A 16,695-nucleotide genomic window follows, 5' to 3' on the forward strand; every position below is an offset into this window, starting at 1 on the left:
GGAACATTTCCGGGTCCTGATCCCTCATCATGTCAGTGGCAGTGACATGATGCAATTTTCAAAGTAAAGGCCGTTATTTGTCCTGAAGTTGGGGGCATGGGCAGGAGACGGGAGCTAGGCACAGAGAGGTAATTTAAAAAGCAAATGGCAGCCATGACTGGGTTTGCTGTTGTCTTTGCAAATGGAGGAGCAAGAAGAGCAGAGGGCCAGCAGTGGTTTGGGCAGCCATCTCTGGGTGGCCACTCATTTTTCTGAAGTCTCCCTTGAGGCCCTGATTGAGGCTATGGCAGACAGAAGAACTGTCTTCCTTTCTCCTTGAAAAAGGGACAGACTAAGAAGACATGGCTAAAGGTGGCCACATTAGGGTTAGGGTTAGGGTTAGGGTTAGGGCAGCAGCCTCACATTTCTCTCAAAAGTCCAAACAAAGTCCTCGCAAGATTAAGGACGGAATCATCCCAGATTTGCACTAAGCACGGTGGCAGGAGGGTAAACGTTTAACCCGCTGGCTGCGATGGTGGGTTTTCACGCCGTATTGTCTCAAGCCCGCCACATTATTTATGCCGGGAAATACGCCGTTTCCATGGCAAGCGGGCTTTCATTTTCCCCACCTGCCTTCACCCCTTTGCTGCATCACACCAGGCACCATGTTTAAAGTCCAACTACAAGCAGCATATCTCCGTGCTTCCAGACCACCACTGCTGCACGGGAGACATGGCCCTGAAACTGAAGAAGACTGCAGCCCCCAGGCTCCGCGAACACCTTTTGGATGTCGTGGAGGCCGCCGGGATGCCCTCTACCCCCGCTCTGGCCACAGGATGGGCAGTGACAGCACTAGCCCGGCTTAGGAGGCGGTGGCAGTTTTGGTCAGTGCCAATGCCCTTCAGAAGAAGACAGCCACTCAGTGCTGCAGGGGGGGTGAATGATCTTCTCTGTTCCGCCAGGGTAAGTCACTCTTCTCATCACTCAACTCACACACTCACAAACCCATCACACATCCACAGGGCCCTCACTCGCTGCAGGTTCAAGGGACATCACCAATCATTTTGTCACACTCACCGTCATTGCCCTCATCCCATCCATGGGACCACTCACCACCCACACAGGCCAGGCATACTTATCATCGTGCCTGGCAGGCATCCTGCTTACACTCTCTCCATTTCTATTCATGCAGGATAAGTTGGCACACAACAGGAGAGAGAGGTCGCAGACCAGTGGCGGAATGCCCGAAATCAAGGTCCTCATGGACTTTGAAAACAGAGCTATTCAGCTGGCCGGTGAGAATTGGACCATTCCTGTGCTGATGGTGAGGTCGGTGCTGCTCTATCAAGTGAGGATCCAGCAGTGCAACATCCATCAGACAACCATGCTGTGAGTGATGTGTCCTGTTTCACAGGCCACTGCCATGCACTAATTATCTCTCCTTGCTTTTGCAGGCACATCTGGGAAGTGGCCGACAGAGTCCATGACCCAGGGCCTCCAATCAAACCCTGGAGAAACCTCTGGAGAGGAATCTGAAGGCACCCTCCCTGATGTCCCATCACAGCGCTCACCTACACCCTCCACCAGCGCAGAGACACACACCTCAGTGGGACCTAGCTTTAAAATAACCCCAATATCACAATCTGGTGAGCACATTGCACTTTCTGATCCACAGCAGGCGGAGGCAGGGAATTCCCAGGTTTCTGGCACTCGGTGGGCTGCCGGAGGCCAGAACTTTGCTGAGCCCGAGTCAGATGATGAGCCTCTGGACTCGGTCATGTCTCAGTTGCTGGAGCTAGGGAACATCAGGAAGGGATGTCTGCTGCACTCCTCAGATTGCAAGGCATGATGGAGGAGCCTGTATGCCTTCAGGCTGAGGTAATAGCACCGGCATGCCAACGTACCGACGTCAACTCTGGTAGGATGGCGGCTGCCATGGAGATCTTGGTCCAGGATGTCGCTCCTGCACTGCTGCATGGGTTCAACTCTATAAAAGACAGGGCGTCGCAGTCAGCAGGCTGCCGCCACCTCCGCTGTGGATGTTTGGGGAGCACCAAGACGCAGCGGCAGGGTTAGGATGGTTAAGGAGAATTAGTTGCAGAGCCTGGGCATGGGTGTTAATCACTTGTAAATAATATTCACTACGGTCAATAAACTCCCAAAAATGTCTTCCTGCCTATGGCTCCTTGTTCTGATGAGCAGTGTTCTTGTCACTCAGATGTGAAACCTTATTGTACAAGATAAAGGCAGGTGTCTCAGTCCAGGGCCTCTTCCCTGTGTTCTGTGCAGCCTTCAGATCACAATGATGGTCTGGTGTCACACTCCCTGGAAACATTACTGATGCCTGCACCTCAGAAGTGCTTGTCATTGCTGCCAGAATGTACAGGGCAGGCGTCACAGAGTTCTCTCATTCTCTGTGTGCTCTCAGCACCTTTATGGTGGGGCTGGCCCCCATCTCTTCAGCATCTGTGACCAGCGACGCTTTGCTCCTGAAGGGCTCAGATATTGAAGGCGGACAAAGGATCATGCGCTTTTAAAGTTTCATGGCTGCATCTCTATGATATCGCCCTGATCACTGAGCGTAAGCGAGCTGCCTGTAGCCAGACAGGAGTCAGACATTCTCAGAAGCTATGTGAAGATCTATGGATTGTCCTCACTGCATGCCATCATCATCCTCCTGTAATCGAGTGACTATTAGGGCCTTCATTGCATCTCCATGACAGGAGCATTTTCACAGAGGGTATTTGTGCTGCCATAAGCCAGACTGGAGGCAAATGTTCACAAATACGATGTGAGGATCTATGGGATCACCTTGCTGCATGTCGACATCATCCTCCACAAATCTGGCAGCTATGAGGGCCTCCCGAGTGCGCCTGTCTCGTCTAGCCAGTGTGAGGGCCTCATCCCTGTCATCGTCGCCTCCAGGGACCTCCTCACCCTCATACCCATTGGCGTCCTCCTCATCGGAGGAGATTTCCAGCTCCTGCATCTTCTCCTCAGCCAGCTCATCTCCCCATTGGAGCGCCAGGTTGTAAAGGGTGCAGCAGACGACGACGATGCGTGACACCCTCTACAGACTGTATTGCAGGGCAGGCAATTCTAGATTTAGTGATGTGTAATGAGGCAGATTTGATAAGGGAGCTTAAGGTGAAGGAACTCTTAGGAGGAAGTGACCATAATATGATAGAATTTACCCTGCAATTTGAGAGGAAAAGGCTGGAATCAGATGTAACAGTATTGCAGTTGAATAAAGGCAACTACAGAGGCATGAGGGAGGAGCTGGCCAGAATTGACTGGGAGATGAGCCTAGCAGGAAAGACAGTGGAATAGCAAAGGCAGGAGTTTCTGGGAGTAATTTGGGAGACACAGCAAAAATTCATCCCTAAGAAGAAGAAGCATACTAAAGGGAGGACGAAGTAACCATGGCTGACAAGGGAAGTCAGGGACAGCATAAAAGCTAAAGAGAAAGCATACAATGTGGCGAAGAGCAGGGGAAACCAGGGGATTGGGAAGCCTACAAAGACCAACAAAGGACAACTAAAAAAGAAATAAGGAGGGAGAAGATTAAATATGTGGGTAAACTAGCCAGTAATATAAAAGAAGATTGCAAGAGTTTTTTTTAGATATATAAAGGGTAAGAGAGAGGCAAAAGTGGACATTGGGCCACTGGAAAATGACGCTGGAGAAGTAGTAGTGGGGAACTAAGAAATCGCGGAGGAACTGACTAGGTACTTTGCGTCAGTCTTCACTGTGTAAGACACGAGTAACATCCCCAAAGTTTAAGAGAGTCGGGTGGGGGGGCAAAGGTGAGTATGGTGACTATTACCAAGGAGAAGGTGTTAGGAAAGCTGAAAGGTCTGAAGGTGGATAAATCACCTGGACCAGATGGATTACACCCCAGAGTTCTGAAGAGATAGTGGAGGCGTTAGTGGTGATCTTTCAGGAATCACTGGAGTCAGGGAGGGTCCCAGAGGACTGGAAAATTGCTAATGTAACCCCTCTGTTTAAGAAGGGAGTGAGGCAAAAGACGGGAAATTACAGGCCGATTAGCCTGACCTCGGTCGTTGGTAAGATTTTAGAGTCCATTATTAAGGATGAGATTTCAGAATACTTGGAAGTGCATGGTAAAATAGGGCAAAGTCAGCATGGTTTCATCAAGGGGAGGTCATGCTTGACAAATTTGTAAGAATTCTTTGAGGAGGTAACGAGTAGGTTAGACAAAGGAGAGCCAATGGATGTTATCTACTTGGACTTCCAGAAGGCCTTTGACAAGGTGCTGCACAGGAGGCTGCTCAGTAAGATAAAAGCCCATGGTGTTAGAGGCAAGGTACTAGCATGGATAGAAGATTGACTGTTTGGCAGGAGGCAGAGAGTGGGGATAAGGGGGTCCTTCTCAGGATGGCGGCCAGTGACTAGTGGATTTCCGCAGGGGTCAGTGTTGGGACCACAACTTTTCACTTTATACATTAATGATCTAGATGAAGGAACTGAGGGCATTCTGGCTAAGTTTGCAGATGATACAAAGATAGGTGGAGGGGCAGGTAGTATTGAGGAGGCGGGGAGGCTGCAGAAGGATTTGGACAGGTTAGGAGAATGGGCAAAGAAGTGGCAGATGGAATACAATGTGGGGAAGTGTGAGGTCATGCACTTTGGTAGGATGAATAGAGGCATAGACTATTTTCTAAATGGGGAGAGAATTCAGAAAACTGGAGTGCAAAGGGACTTGGGAGTCCTAGTCCAGGATTCTCTTAAGGTTAACTTGCAGGTTGAGTCGGTAGTTAGGAAGGCAAATGCAATGTTGGCATTTATTTTGAGAGGACTAGAATATAAAAGCAGGGATGTGCTTCTGAGGCTTGAAAAGGCTCTGGTTAGACCACATTTAGAATATAGTGAACAATTTTGGGCCCCGTATCTCAGGAAGGATGTGCTGGCCCTGGAGAGGGTCCAGAGGAGGTTCACAAGAACGATCCCAGGAATGAAAGGCTTAACATATGAAGAACGTTTGAGGACTCTGGGTCTATACTCGATGGAGTTTAGAAGGATGAGGGGGGATCTGATTGAAACTTTCAGAATACTGAAAGGCCTGGATAGAGTGGACGTGGGGAAGATGTTTCCATTAGTAGGAGAGACTAGGACCCGAGCGTACAGCCTCAGAGTATAGGGAAGACCTTTTAGAACAGAGAGGAGGAGAAACTTCTTTAGCCAGAGAGTGGTGAATCTATGGAATTCATTGCCACAGCAGGCTGTGGAGGCCAGGTCATTGAGTGTACTTAAGACCGAGATAGATAGGTTCTTGATTGGTAAGGGGATCAAAGGTTATGGGGAGAAGGCGGGAGAATGGGGTTGAGAAACTTATCAGCCGTGATTGAATGTCAGAGCAGACTCGATGGGCCGAATGGCCTAATTTCTGCTCCTATGTCTTATTGTCTTATGGTCTTATGGCTCCACCAGGCCGCTCCAAGCACTGGAACCTCATCTTCAGCATCCTGATGGTCTGCTCCATCAAGTTGCAAGCTGCAGCATGAGCCTTATTATAGCATTTGCCCACACCTTGGGTTTCCCACAGGTTCAGGGTACAGTCTGCTGCAGTCTGAGGCAGCCACATGGATGTCATCATCCATGGCCTTGTCCCTGAGGAGACATCCCTGCAGCCTCTGTGGACCCTGGAAGACTCCAGGGATCTGTGACCGACTAAGGATGTCGGTGTCTTGCACACTCCTTGGAAACCGTGCGCACGCCTGCAGGGTGTCTTTCTGGCGGTCACACACCAGCTGCATATTCAGCGAATGGAACCCCTTGCGGTTGGTGTAGTCCACTGTGTGTTGTGACAGAGGTTTGAGCGCCACGTGAGAGCAGTCAATCATACCCTGAACCTGTGGGAAACCCAAGATCTGGGCAAATCCAATTGCTCTTACATCCTGACTGTCCTGGTCCCAGGCGAAATGCACAAAGTTGTGTGCCCTCGCAAAGATGGCATTCATGACCTCATGGATGCATTTGTGGATGGAGGCTTGTGAGATCCCACAGAGGTCACCTGTGGAGCCCTGAAAGGACCCACTGGCATAAAAATTGTGCACCACGGTCACTTTCATGGCCGCTGGCAGAGGTTGCCCTCCATGTTCCCATGGCACCAAACCCTGCAGTAGCTGGCAGATGTGAACAACCAGTTCCCTAGACATGTGCAGTCTTTGGCGACACTGGTTCTCAGTCATCTGCAGGAATGAAATGTGGCGTCTGGAGATGCTGGGTGGCACCAGGCGCCGGCCTGCAATGGCTCACTGTGGCTCTTGGGCGGGAGCTCCTGCCTCTGTGCAGCCAGGAGCTTCAGTCGCTCTCTCTTCCATCTTCTTTGCATTCTGTACGCCATCAGGCATACAGCTAGTTCACCAGGCTCCATGATTCTGACATAGTCCTCCTGACGGATAAAAGAGGGAGTCACGTGGTTAGCCTGGGTGTACTAAGAACCTGTCCTGGTTAAGTGTGACAGCCCCTTAATGCTTTCTGGAGAGTGCTGGCCCCCACTTGGATGGCTAGATATCAGTGTGTTGCACGGCTGCCCTGTTAGCTTGAACCATGGGGGAGACTGGACCAAGCCAGGATGCTGACGCTACAAAGGGGCTGTGATTGCCTCCACCAGTGCCTGCTCCATGGCCAGCTTTAGCGAGGAGATTGTACAACATGTGCAGTCGTCTAACTGTTCTGCAGACAATTAAAATGCTCATGAATTTGCAGTCTGTGCTGGGGGGCTGTGGGGCGGTGGGGAGTGGTGGAGGAGCGGCGGGGGGCTGAAAAGCCCTGGAGAACTTTGCGGCACTTTGATGGCTCTGCGTTGTTTGAGTGGGTAGATAAGCAAGGAGCCCAACCCCAATCATATCAATGTGGCTGTGCCTGTACTGTCTGAGTTGCAGAGGAATGGTCACTTTATACAGGTTTCTCTAATGCATGGCCACTTCCCTTGCCCTGAATGCTTGTGTGCTATGTTGAACAGCAGGGCTGCACTTGCCACCCCCACCACCAGTCGCTTCAACAGCAGGACTGCCCATAACCGGCCTACGCCATGAGTTGCCTCAATGGCAGGGCTGCCCTTAACTCCGACCCCCCGACACCCCTGAAGCTTGAAGTCCAACAGGTGACCCTGGCGAGTGCTGCACAATGTTACTGTGTTCTCACCTCCGAGTTCCCCTCAAGGTGAAGGCCGCCAAGTGCACGCCTTTTATGTGCTGTTGTGAAACACGTCGAGGTGCTTTCTTGCCGATGTGGACTGACAATCCAGCGGCGGTGGTGGGGGAGGGGGCAGCGATTCTGGCGGGCTGTCCTTATAATGATATGCTGATGTTATTACAATGAGGTTCCCAACGTCCAGCGGCAGGAATCATGGCCCGCCATTGGCAGGCTGAGTGGATGATTGCGAACTGGTTTCACGCCATGGTAAAACCGATTGCGCCATACTTTCCACTCACATCACCGATAACGCCTGATGCCAGCAAACACAAAAAGTTCTGCAAGCCTCTCAGTTCTATCAATGGCAATTCTGTGGCACTGCCTGAGCAACTGAGTTTCATTCTCCCTTTTTCTCCAACTTCTCTGTTGAGAGCAGTCTTGAGCAGTATTAGCTCCCCACTATGTTCCTGACAGCTATGCTCAAACATGCCCCAGACTCTCCATTTCCCTATGCTGATAATTTGAAAATTGCCAACTGTTGTTCCCAATACGCCTAATGAGTATCACAATGAATTCAACAATTAATTAATTGGTGGTACGCGGGTTCCCCTCTCCCGCACTCCCTTTCAAAATCTAAACACATCACTGAGGCATCGGGACCCGGTGATAACTTCCAATTATGCAATTTTCCAAGCCCACCCAAACTTGCCCATGGGTAATTGAAAATTCAGCCGCAGAAATCTGCTATGTGAATCTGTTTTGTTCCCACAGCAAGATTATTCCCTTTGGAGTTTTGTTCTCATCTTGTTTGCTCCAGCCTGTTGTAGGAACTCACTCACATGTCAGTCCATAGCCTTCATGTTCAATGTTAATCAGCTTCTGCTGAAAAGTTTTTTCTGAACTTCACTTAAATTGTGCCAATACACAAGTCTCTATCTAAGAACGACTTTCAAAACAAGCACTAGATCGACAGTTCCTCAGTTCAGCCAAAACCGATTAAGAGACTTACCATCCCATTTTCTCGAGTGGATTTTTAAAACACTCAACAACAATCAAAGGTTTTGGACTAATATGTTCTTTCATCAATATTGTCCATTCAGAAAATGCTTTGATTTGGTTTAATAGTGGTTAGTAAGCTTCTCATTACACTGTAGATTAAATTTGCTCATCCTATGTGCTCAAAGGGGAGCAACAATTTAAAGGGGTTTGGGTCAGAGATTCAAACAATTGTGTTGTAACCCTATCTCACATATGTAGTCTCTTTCAGCAAGGATCCTCCCCACCCTGCCCACCAACACCTCCAACACCTCTCCCCCTGGACTTAAGGGACTTGCAAATTTACCTTCAACTGTTTGACTCCAATGAACAGATGGCAGCAGTTTTTTTTTTAGCAGCATCTGTGATTTCAATTGCCACAAAATATTGTTCCTGTCCTTCAATGCACCCAGGCAGACTACAACCTCCTGGATTTTCCTCATTCTTTCCACATATTGACAAATATGTATCTTTATTATTTCCCCACAACATTTCAAACTTTTCTTTTTTGGAAAAGATATCCTTGTCACTATTTCATCATGCTTTTGGAATTATTTTACTGAGAAGATCTCCAACACAGGTTCTCCATACAGCAATTTATCTTTTAGATTGACAAAATGTCATTCAAAACCAGCGCCAAAGGCACAAAATTGGCCTGCAAGAAAGGCCACAGGTACTGAAATAGAACTCAATGTCCCTGCAGTGACATGAATGTAATTTGGTTAAATATCTTTAATTTTATCACTTCGTCAAATTATTCAAGATTGGCAAATTTAACTGGATGAAACAAAAGGCAATTGGAAAGGCCCTGGTAACATTGTGGATCTTTTGCATGTAGCGAAACAATTAACATAATTACTGCCATTTTCCATATTTGATTAAATGTATCGGTAATGATTTAGCACTCAATGGCTAAAACAGTAATTAAGTCAATTATTAAGGAGTGAACCTAATTAGCTTGCTATTTTCCACATGAAATATCACCGTACTCCATTTGTGCTACAAGTGAATTATAGTAAATAGACTGCTAGCAAGTCCAAAGAAACTCACTTGATCAGCTCCTGGACTATGACAAAAGTATCAATAATATTAAAGCATTATCCTCCGATTCTTTATTTATGTATTGTTTAATTTGTCTCGAGCTTAATGTTTAAATGCTCCGAGAGTTTGTTCACTTCTAACCCTTTCCTTTCACTCACCACTTCGGATCCGCGCCCGCTGATATTTAAAGGGCCAATTAAGGCCATTAACAAGTCAATAGACAGCAATTTTAAGCTGCCCGTGTGGTTTTTTACTGTGTTGTACAGGCAAAATGGGCGGGCGGAAATCACGTTTTATTATTTCCTCATCCACGGGTGGAGTAAAAGGCCCCCGGAGCAGCAGCACTTTCTCTGTCATTGTCGGTCCATTGCTGTGTGAGTACAGAGCTGTCCCTGAGTTTCTTTGCATCTCGTTTGATTGTCAAGCCTGCCTTTCAGCATCTCAGGTCCTCATCTTCCCTGGAAGGTTCCCCTGAGTTTTGCAGCACATTGTTCCTTCATTTTCAAGGCACTGCTCCTCTGCATTCCATCTAATGGGGATAGTGTAATCCGCTGGTGGAACCTCCTCTGAAGAGGGAGAGGGGGCCAGGAGGGAGAGGAGGCCAGGTGAACGTGGACAGAATCCCAGAGACAGACCTTTAAGAAGAGAGGCAGTGGTTCAGTTGGTGCAGGGGCCAGCAGGGAGGCCAAGGCGGGAGGCCACGCCAAAGACGCAACTACCCAGCGTTTAGAGTGTTCAGACAGTGCTCCAACTACCTCCAGATGTCTGAAGTCCAGTGCCACAGGTGGCTCCGCCTCTCCAGGTGCACAGTAACAGCAATATGTCACATGATAAGTCAGGAAATCACCTCCGACTGATTGGGCGGACACTTCTGCCAGTGCCCTTGAAGGTCACAGAGGCCATGAACTTCTAGGCCTCTGGTTCTTTTCAGAGCTCAGTGGGGGATCTGTGCGGCATTTCTCAATCAGCTGCACACAGTAGTGTCAAGCTTGCGACTGATGCTATCTTTAGACACGTCCACACATTCATCCACTTCTGAACAGACAAGGCGAGCCAGGCAGAGAGAGCACGAGGCTTCACTGTGATGGCTGGGTTCCCCCGCGTCCAGGGTGTATTAGATCAGGCAGTCCTGTGGCCATCAAGATGCCAGCAGGTGAGCTTGGAGCTTTCGGAAACAGAAAGGAAACACTCAATGAATGTTCAGATCGTCTGTGACCACAGGGCACAGATTCTCCAAGTTTGTGCCCATTACCCTGGGAGCTCACATGATGCTTACGTCTTGCGGCAGTCACAGGTACCAGGTTGGTTGTCTCTCCTGCCTGTGTGGATGGATGACTCCTGGGTGACAAGGGCTATAACTTGAAGAGGTGGCTGATGACCCCACTCTGTCACCCAAGAGCTGAGGCCAAGGAGAGATACAACGGGAGCCATGCCTCCACACGGGTGGTGGTGGAGAAGATGATCAGGCTGCTGAAGATGCGCTTCAGATGCCTGGTCCAATCAGGAGGAGCATTGCAGTATTCTCCAGAGTGTGTCTCCCTCATAGTCATCACATGCTGCACTCTGCACAGCCTGGCTCTGTCAAGGGGGATCCCACTGGAAGCTCAGGAAAGTGAGCCAGCTCCACAAGTCAGGGAGAATGACTCAAGTTATGGCCAGAGGAAGACCCGGGGGAGGCACAGGGTAAGGACCTTGAGGCAGAGGACAGGAACCTTCATGGAGGCAGGGACATCGGGGATGCTTTGATCCAGCGAACCTTCACTGAGGCATCCAAGGCATCGATGCCTCGTCAAGTCAATGGCACTGTCTCCTTTGCTAACAATCCATAAATGAGAACCCAACCCAGTACACCAGCACCACATACCACCACACATTTACAAGCCTGAGCTGCATCTGCCACCTATTCAAACCATCCAGTCAACACAGCCCATTTAAGTCAAATAATTATTTATGTTACTTCACATGAACATACAAAGAAGCAAAATGTCCATCCCTAACACGAGTCAAAATAATTAATGCAAATAGTGTCACTTGTGACACACCCCGTCGTGCTTCAACTTACGTCTGTGGGTGCTGTGTTTTGGTGCCCCTCCCTCGCTGTCAGTGGCTTTGGAGGCAGCCTGCTGACTCTGCTGTCCTGGTGGCCCTGATGACTTTGGCGGTCGTCCTCTGGCCGTCGGAGCCTGAGCAGGCTCTGCCTGGGAGGGTGCATCCAGCCCCATGGCTGGGCACTCCTCACTCGTCGCGGCATCATCAGATGCAGTGGGCACTGGCAGAGGGGCGGAGGAGCTGATGCCTGGAATGCCCTGAGAGGAATGCACACAGATGGCAGGCGTGAGGTGCGTTTGCACCTCCCTCCTCACCATTGATGTGCGGGGATCTAGCAGAGAGACTAGGTGCCTCATCCATCTCTCACACTGGCAATGACCTCCTGAGGTCATCACCCGTGTGAGGGCTTGCAGGTCTGAGTGCACCCCCAGGAACCCCTGAGTCTGCTCCTGAAGCTGCCTCTCCATGAGAGTCACCACTCTCTCCATGGAGGAGGCTGTGCACTGGGTGTTAAGGGTCAACACAGAACTCATGCTCTGCATGGACTCCTCCATGATGGAGACCATGGCACGCAGACCCTTATGGATCTCCGCCAGTTCTGCCCGAGCATCCCGCTGGAATCCAGCATCGGCCGCCTGATGGACGACTCCAGAGGCTCAGCACCTGCCTTGGACGCTGCATGGTCCTGGTCTCCAGCTGTGCTCCCACTATCGGCTTCCTGGGGCTTCTCTACCTCTGCCAGTTCCTCTTGCGAGTGTGATGTGCCCTCAGCACTGTGCATTACTTGTGGAGCCGAATGCCTAATACTTACTGACGTGTGAGTATCTGCGTCGGTGCCTGGTTCAGAGAAACGGTGTGATGCTGGTGCAGGTGTGCTGTTTTCTTCGGAGCTCAATGGGGAGGGTCCTCGGGGTCACCAATTGCTCCTGCGGATGGCGCATCTGTGGGAGGAGGAAGGCAAAAGATCAGTACATTCAATCATCATAGTCACTATGCATGGTAGATGGGCTGAGGAGACAGTGGAGACCTGCTGCCTGGTGCCATCTGCATTGGAGCTTCAATAGGCTCTCTGGCTACGACAGTTCAGTTTCTGATGAGAGGAGCCCATTATGTTTCCAGTACCCACCGTACATGTGTCTGTCGCCTGCACTCTTAACTTCATCTGAGACCCCTGCCTCACCTTGACAGGAGGAGTGAGCTAGCCAGTGACAATCCAGCTTCACTGCATCACTTTCATGCTTTGTGAGGATGCACAGATTTGGCACTCCTCCACCCATTCTGGACTGCTCGTCTCCTGACAGCCTCATTATTGCTCCATGTCCCTGAGGGTCCTTTCCTGGTTCCCACGCTCCCTACTGCCACCTGGGCATTAGGTGGGCCGTGTGACTGTGGCACACCTATACCTGCAGGTGAGGCCAGTCTTGCTGACATCCCAGCCTTGGCAGGGCAGGCTTCAGTGCCAGTTGGCAAACACACTCTTGGACCCCTGAATGTTCCAAGCCATGGGCACCTGACTAAGGTTCCTTGCATAGGTCCATGCCATCTCTGTATTTAGCTTTGCTGACCGCAGAAGATCATTGAACCTTTTGCGGCATTGATGCAATGTGCGGCGCACCACGTCGTGCCCACTGACTTGGGCGGCAACCCCTTGCATTTTCAGATTTAGGTCATTTAAATTGGCCAGTTGTTTCCCTGCATGCTACCACCTGGCAGACGTTCGCGCAGGAACCACAGGCACAAGAGGCTTATACAGTACCTCCCACCCACCCAGTACTTTGATCCTACGTGGCACCTCCTTCCATCCAAAAAATCGTCATGCCTGAATTTCTAGCCTGTGTTGTGCTGTCAGTGGATGGCAAAGTCAGTGGCTGTGCCTGTGCTCTCTCCCAAAATTCAAAATGAAAAGAAAATTGAGGAAGATTAACTTTAGAATGGCTTCAGCTATGCACAATCTAAAATTTGAAATAAGCAAGAGCAAAAGCAAATGTATTTTTCTCTGTAGCAGGTTATTGATGTGACAGGTCATAGCTTCAGTTTAGTTTCCCTGTATGATTTGTCACAGAAATAAGGCAGATATACAAGGCCTTCATTTTTACATTTGTTTGCTTTCTTCCTTGACTTGCTTTTCATTCAGGCTGTCAATAATCTAGAGAACATGGTGTTTGGAATGGGATTTGAGGCAAGCTTTTTCCCGGAAGGTGAGAATCAGAAACACGCAAGACACTCAGCTACATTAATTTATGCAAAACATGTTTTCTGAATAATTGTAGTCATATCCTAGATGTACTATAATTAATCTATTATAAAGAAGTATTAATAAAATAAAAACATTAATTAGGCAACAGCTTGAGCAAAATGGAGGTGTGGGGCACAGTTTTTTCAATATGAAGAGAAGAAAGATCAGTCTGTTAATGTGAGTGGGAGGAGGAGCTGGAAGCCAGCTTTGTTGATATGGGGGATAGAAAGCAAGGAGAGAAAAGCAGAGAATACTGACTTGTTAATGTCGGAAGGGGAGGGAGGAAAGAGCGAAAAAGAGAGGTCTTGTTCATGTGAGCAGGCAGGGATAAGATGAAGATAAGAAAGCAAAAACAGAAAACCTTTGAAATATACAGTGGGTCAGCCAGGCATTATAGGAAGAAAATATTTTTTTGTAGAATGCAAATCAAAACAGAGAACAGAAAGAAAAAGCAAGAAGTGATTTCAATTATAAACAGGGAATTTAAATGGTCTGTAACCTGCTTAAAAAGATTGTTTAACCACATTAAAGATCATTTCAGTGAACTAGTGAAAAGTTACTAAAAAGCCAAAGTGTGCAAATAGGTGAAACAGTAAGAGGAAAGAAATGGGAAAAATTGAGGACTAAAAAGTCCCACAAGACTTGTAGATGTAGGCCAAAAATGAAAACTCAATGCTGAAAACACATGGCAAATATGGTCATTCTATGAGATGAGAAAACAGGCCAACAGCAAATGCATAAACTTCCCCTAACCAAGTTGCATCCTGACAAAGAATATACATTTGAAATGTTAAGCTGTCCTCCCTCCCCATATCCCCAGAGAGTGACAGATCCATCCTGTGCATAAAGAAAAATGAGGGATATTGGTAAATTCTAAGCCAGAATTTTTAGGCTGTCGGGGTCTCGGCCCCAGACATCCGAAGATTTGGCAGGGAACACATCCCTGCTGACTCCGAGAGCCCCGCTGCCATTTTACATTCTAACGGGCATTGATTGGCAGTAGGCGGGGCTTCCACCCCTCACTAGGGAGGAAACCCTGCCTTGGAGAGCTGCCGGCCAATCAGATTGACAAAGAGCAGCGCTGCAGTAGCCGGAAGAGGCACTGCAAGGAGCTTCCTGAGCCTAAGTCCAGGGGACCAGTGAAAAAGGAAATTGACAGGGGTCTGGGCGGGGAAGGTAAGGAAAGCCTGGAGGCTTGCGAGGGGAGCAATCGGGGTCTTGGGGGATAGACCGCGGGTGGGTGGAGAGGTAGAGGGCGGTCCACATATCACTGGGCCTTAAGAGGAGGGTGCCCTCAGTCAGAAGGAGGCTTCTGATGGAGGCGCCCCCCCCCCAACCCCACCTCCCCTCCTGAGATCTAACTCCCTTCATTATTGGCCCTCCCCCCACCAAAGCTGTCAGCCATCTGCCAGCCTAAAAATTGAGGCTGGGTGGGAGACAGCCCTTAACTGGCTATTCAGTAGCCACCTAAGGTCCTTAATTGGGGCAAAGGTGGGCTTCCTGTCCAAGGCCCTGCCCACCCCAGCAGGAAATTGCTCTAATGTTGGGACAGACATGATCCTGGATGGAATCCCGTCTATGCAATTTGACACTCCCCCCACCCCCTCAATCCGCCTCAGAACTCGCTGAGGGCTGGGCAAAATTCTGACCCTAAAGTTTCTAACACCAGCATCGAACAGAGGGCTGCATAGTGCCTGGGAGAGGGAGGGGAGGAAGGAAGAAGAGAGATTGGAGTCTCATCCATATATGTACATGCGAGAAAGGAATCTGAGAAATCAAGCCTCTTCGTGTGGAAAGCCATTGTGGCATCAATAAAAAAATTGCCCCTCTAGGCCCACTTTAACAGGAATTATGACTGTGCATTGACATTAATGTTGACTATGGGAGGCGGGATCAAATTGCAGACAGCCTAGGAATGAAGTCCATGGTTATCTGTATGATATTGCCTCCACCATACTACCTTCATTTTGTTTTATTTTTCAGCTGGTTTATAGGCAACACTTCCTTTGTAACATCTACTTCTATCAGCTTCCACTCCCCTACCCCAGACTCCCACATTCTTTGCTCCTATTGATTCCTTTGGGAGCACAGGTTCCATGAACTGCAGTTCATTATTCACATGTAAGCATTTTCATTGAGAGTTGACAGTCTATTCAGCCTGTGGGGGCATCAATCCTGGGCGGGAATTGGGGGGTGGGGGCGCCTCCATCAGAAGCTTTTTTCTGACTGGGGTACCCTCCCCTTAAGGCCCAGTGACCTGTGGACCTCCCTCCACTGGTGACCACCGCCCCACCCCGGCCTATCCCCTGAGTCCCCGATTGCCTCCCACACGACAGGCCTGACCCTGTCTTGAGCTTGGCTGATGGTCTCCTTCCTAACCCAATGTCACCAAGGCTAATTTTACTACTCCTACTACTTCTTCAGTTGAGATCAGTAAACTCAGCCCCCACCAAGGATTAAAGCTGGCATATTCCCTATTGGTATGACTCAGCAACTAATTAGATAAATCTGGTAAGCCATTGGGCGAGGCTTTGGTTGCCATTTCTGTTGTTAAATTGGTAGACTGGGATGTTAGCTAGTGCAATTCAACAAATGTGGTGAGTATTAAATTGGAATGTATTTTCCCTGTATTACTGTACTGTGTTGTCAATCTGAGTATTATAATGCTACAGCTGAATAAACTTGGCACTGAATCTCATGAAACTCAATCTTAAAATATTATCTGATAACAGACATGTGGAATAATGCTGATTATCTCATTTCAAGCGTAAAAGAATTCTGAAAATTATTTCTCACGTAAATGTCAGGCTTTGACTGATAGCAATGAGTTCTTCAAGTAGATAGTCATTTTTCCATTTTCTCCCCAGTTTTGTCATGTTTTGGCCTTGCACTTTATACATCTTACCAAGTGCATCCTGTGGCATGTACTTCATGGTAGGTAATTTTTCTTTGCTATCTATCAGTTGATTCCTGTAAGACAGTTGTTTCTGTATTCATTCTGCATGATATCTTATCCCTCTACACTGTGAATGCAATTTTTTATTCAAAATAATGTACACAGAAATAATGTTCAGTTGTTTAAATTGAAATTCCTATATATGAATTTATAGAAATACACGAATGGAACAAGAAAGACCCCTGATAATGCTCAAAAACAACTCTTAATGCAGGTTTGCAAAAGGCTCTACAATAAA

The 16,695-nt window shown here is 48.5% G+C and overlaps 1 protein-coding gene across 1 annotated transcript in view; it reads left to right on the top strand.

Moving 5' to 3' along the window:
* krtcap2 (keratinocyte associated protein 2) overlaps positions 1-16,695 on the top strand; it is a 303,563-nt gene that overhangs the window by 105,344 nt on the left and 181,524 nt on the right. Inside the window, exons 3-4 of the mRNA XM_078565988.1 lie at positions 13,400-13,463; positions 16,369-16,435. Coding sequence (XP_078422114.1) covers positions 13,400-13,463; positions 16,369-16,435 — 131 coding nt within the window. The remainder of the gene's footprint in view (positions 1-13,399; positions 13,464-16,368; positions 16,436-16,695) is intronic.

The sequence above is a fragment of the Cetorhinus maximus genome, chromosome 2 (assembly GCF_964194155.1).
Source record: "Cetorhinus maximus chromosome 2, sCetMax3.hap1.1, whole genome shotgun sequence".
NCBI lineage: Eukaryota > Metazoa > Chordata > Chondrichthyes > Lamniformes > Cetorhinidae > Cetorhinus > Cetorhinus maximus.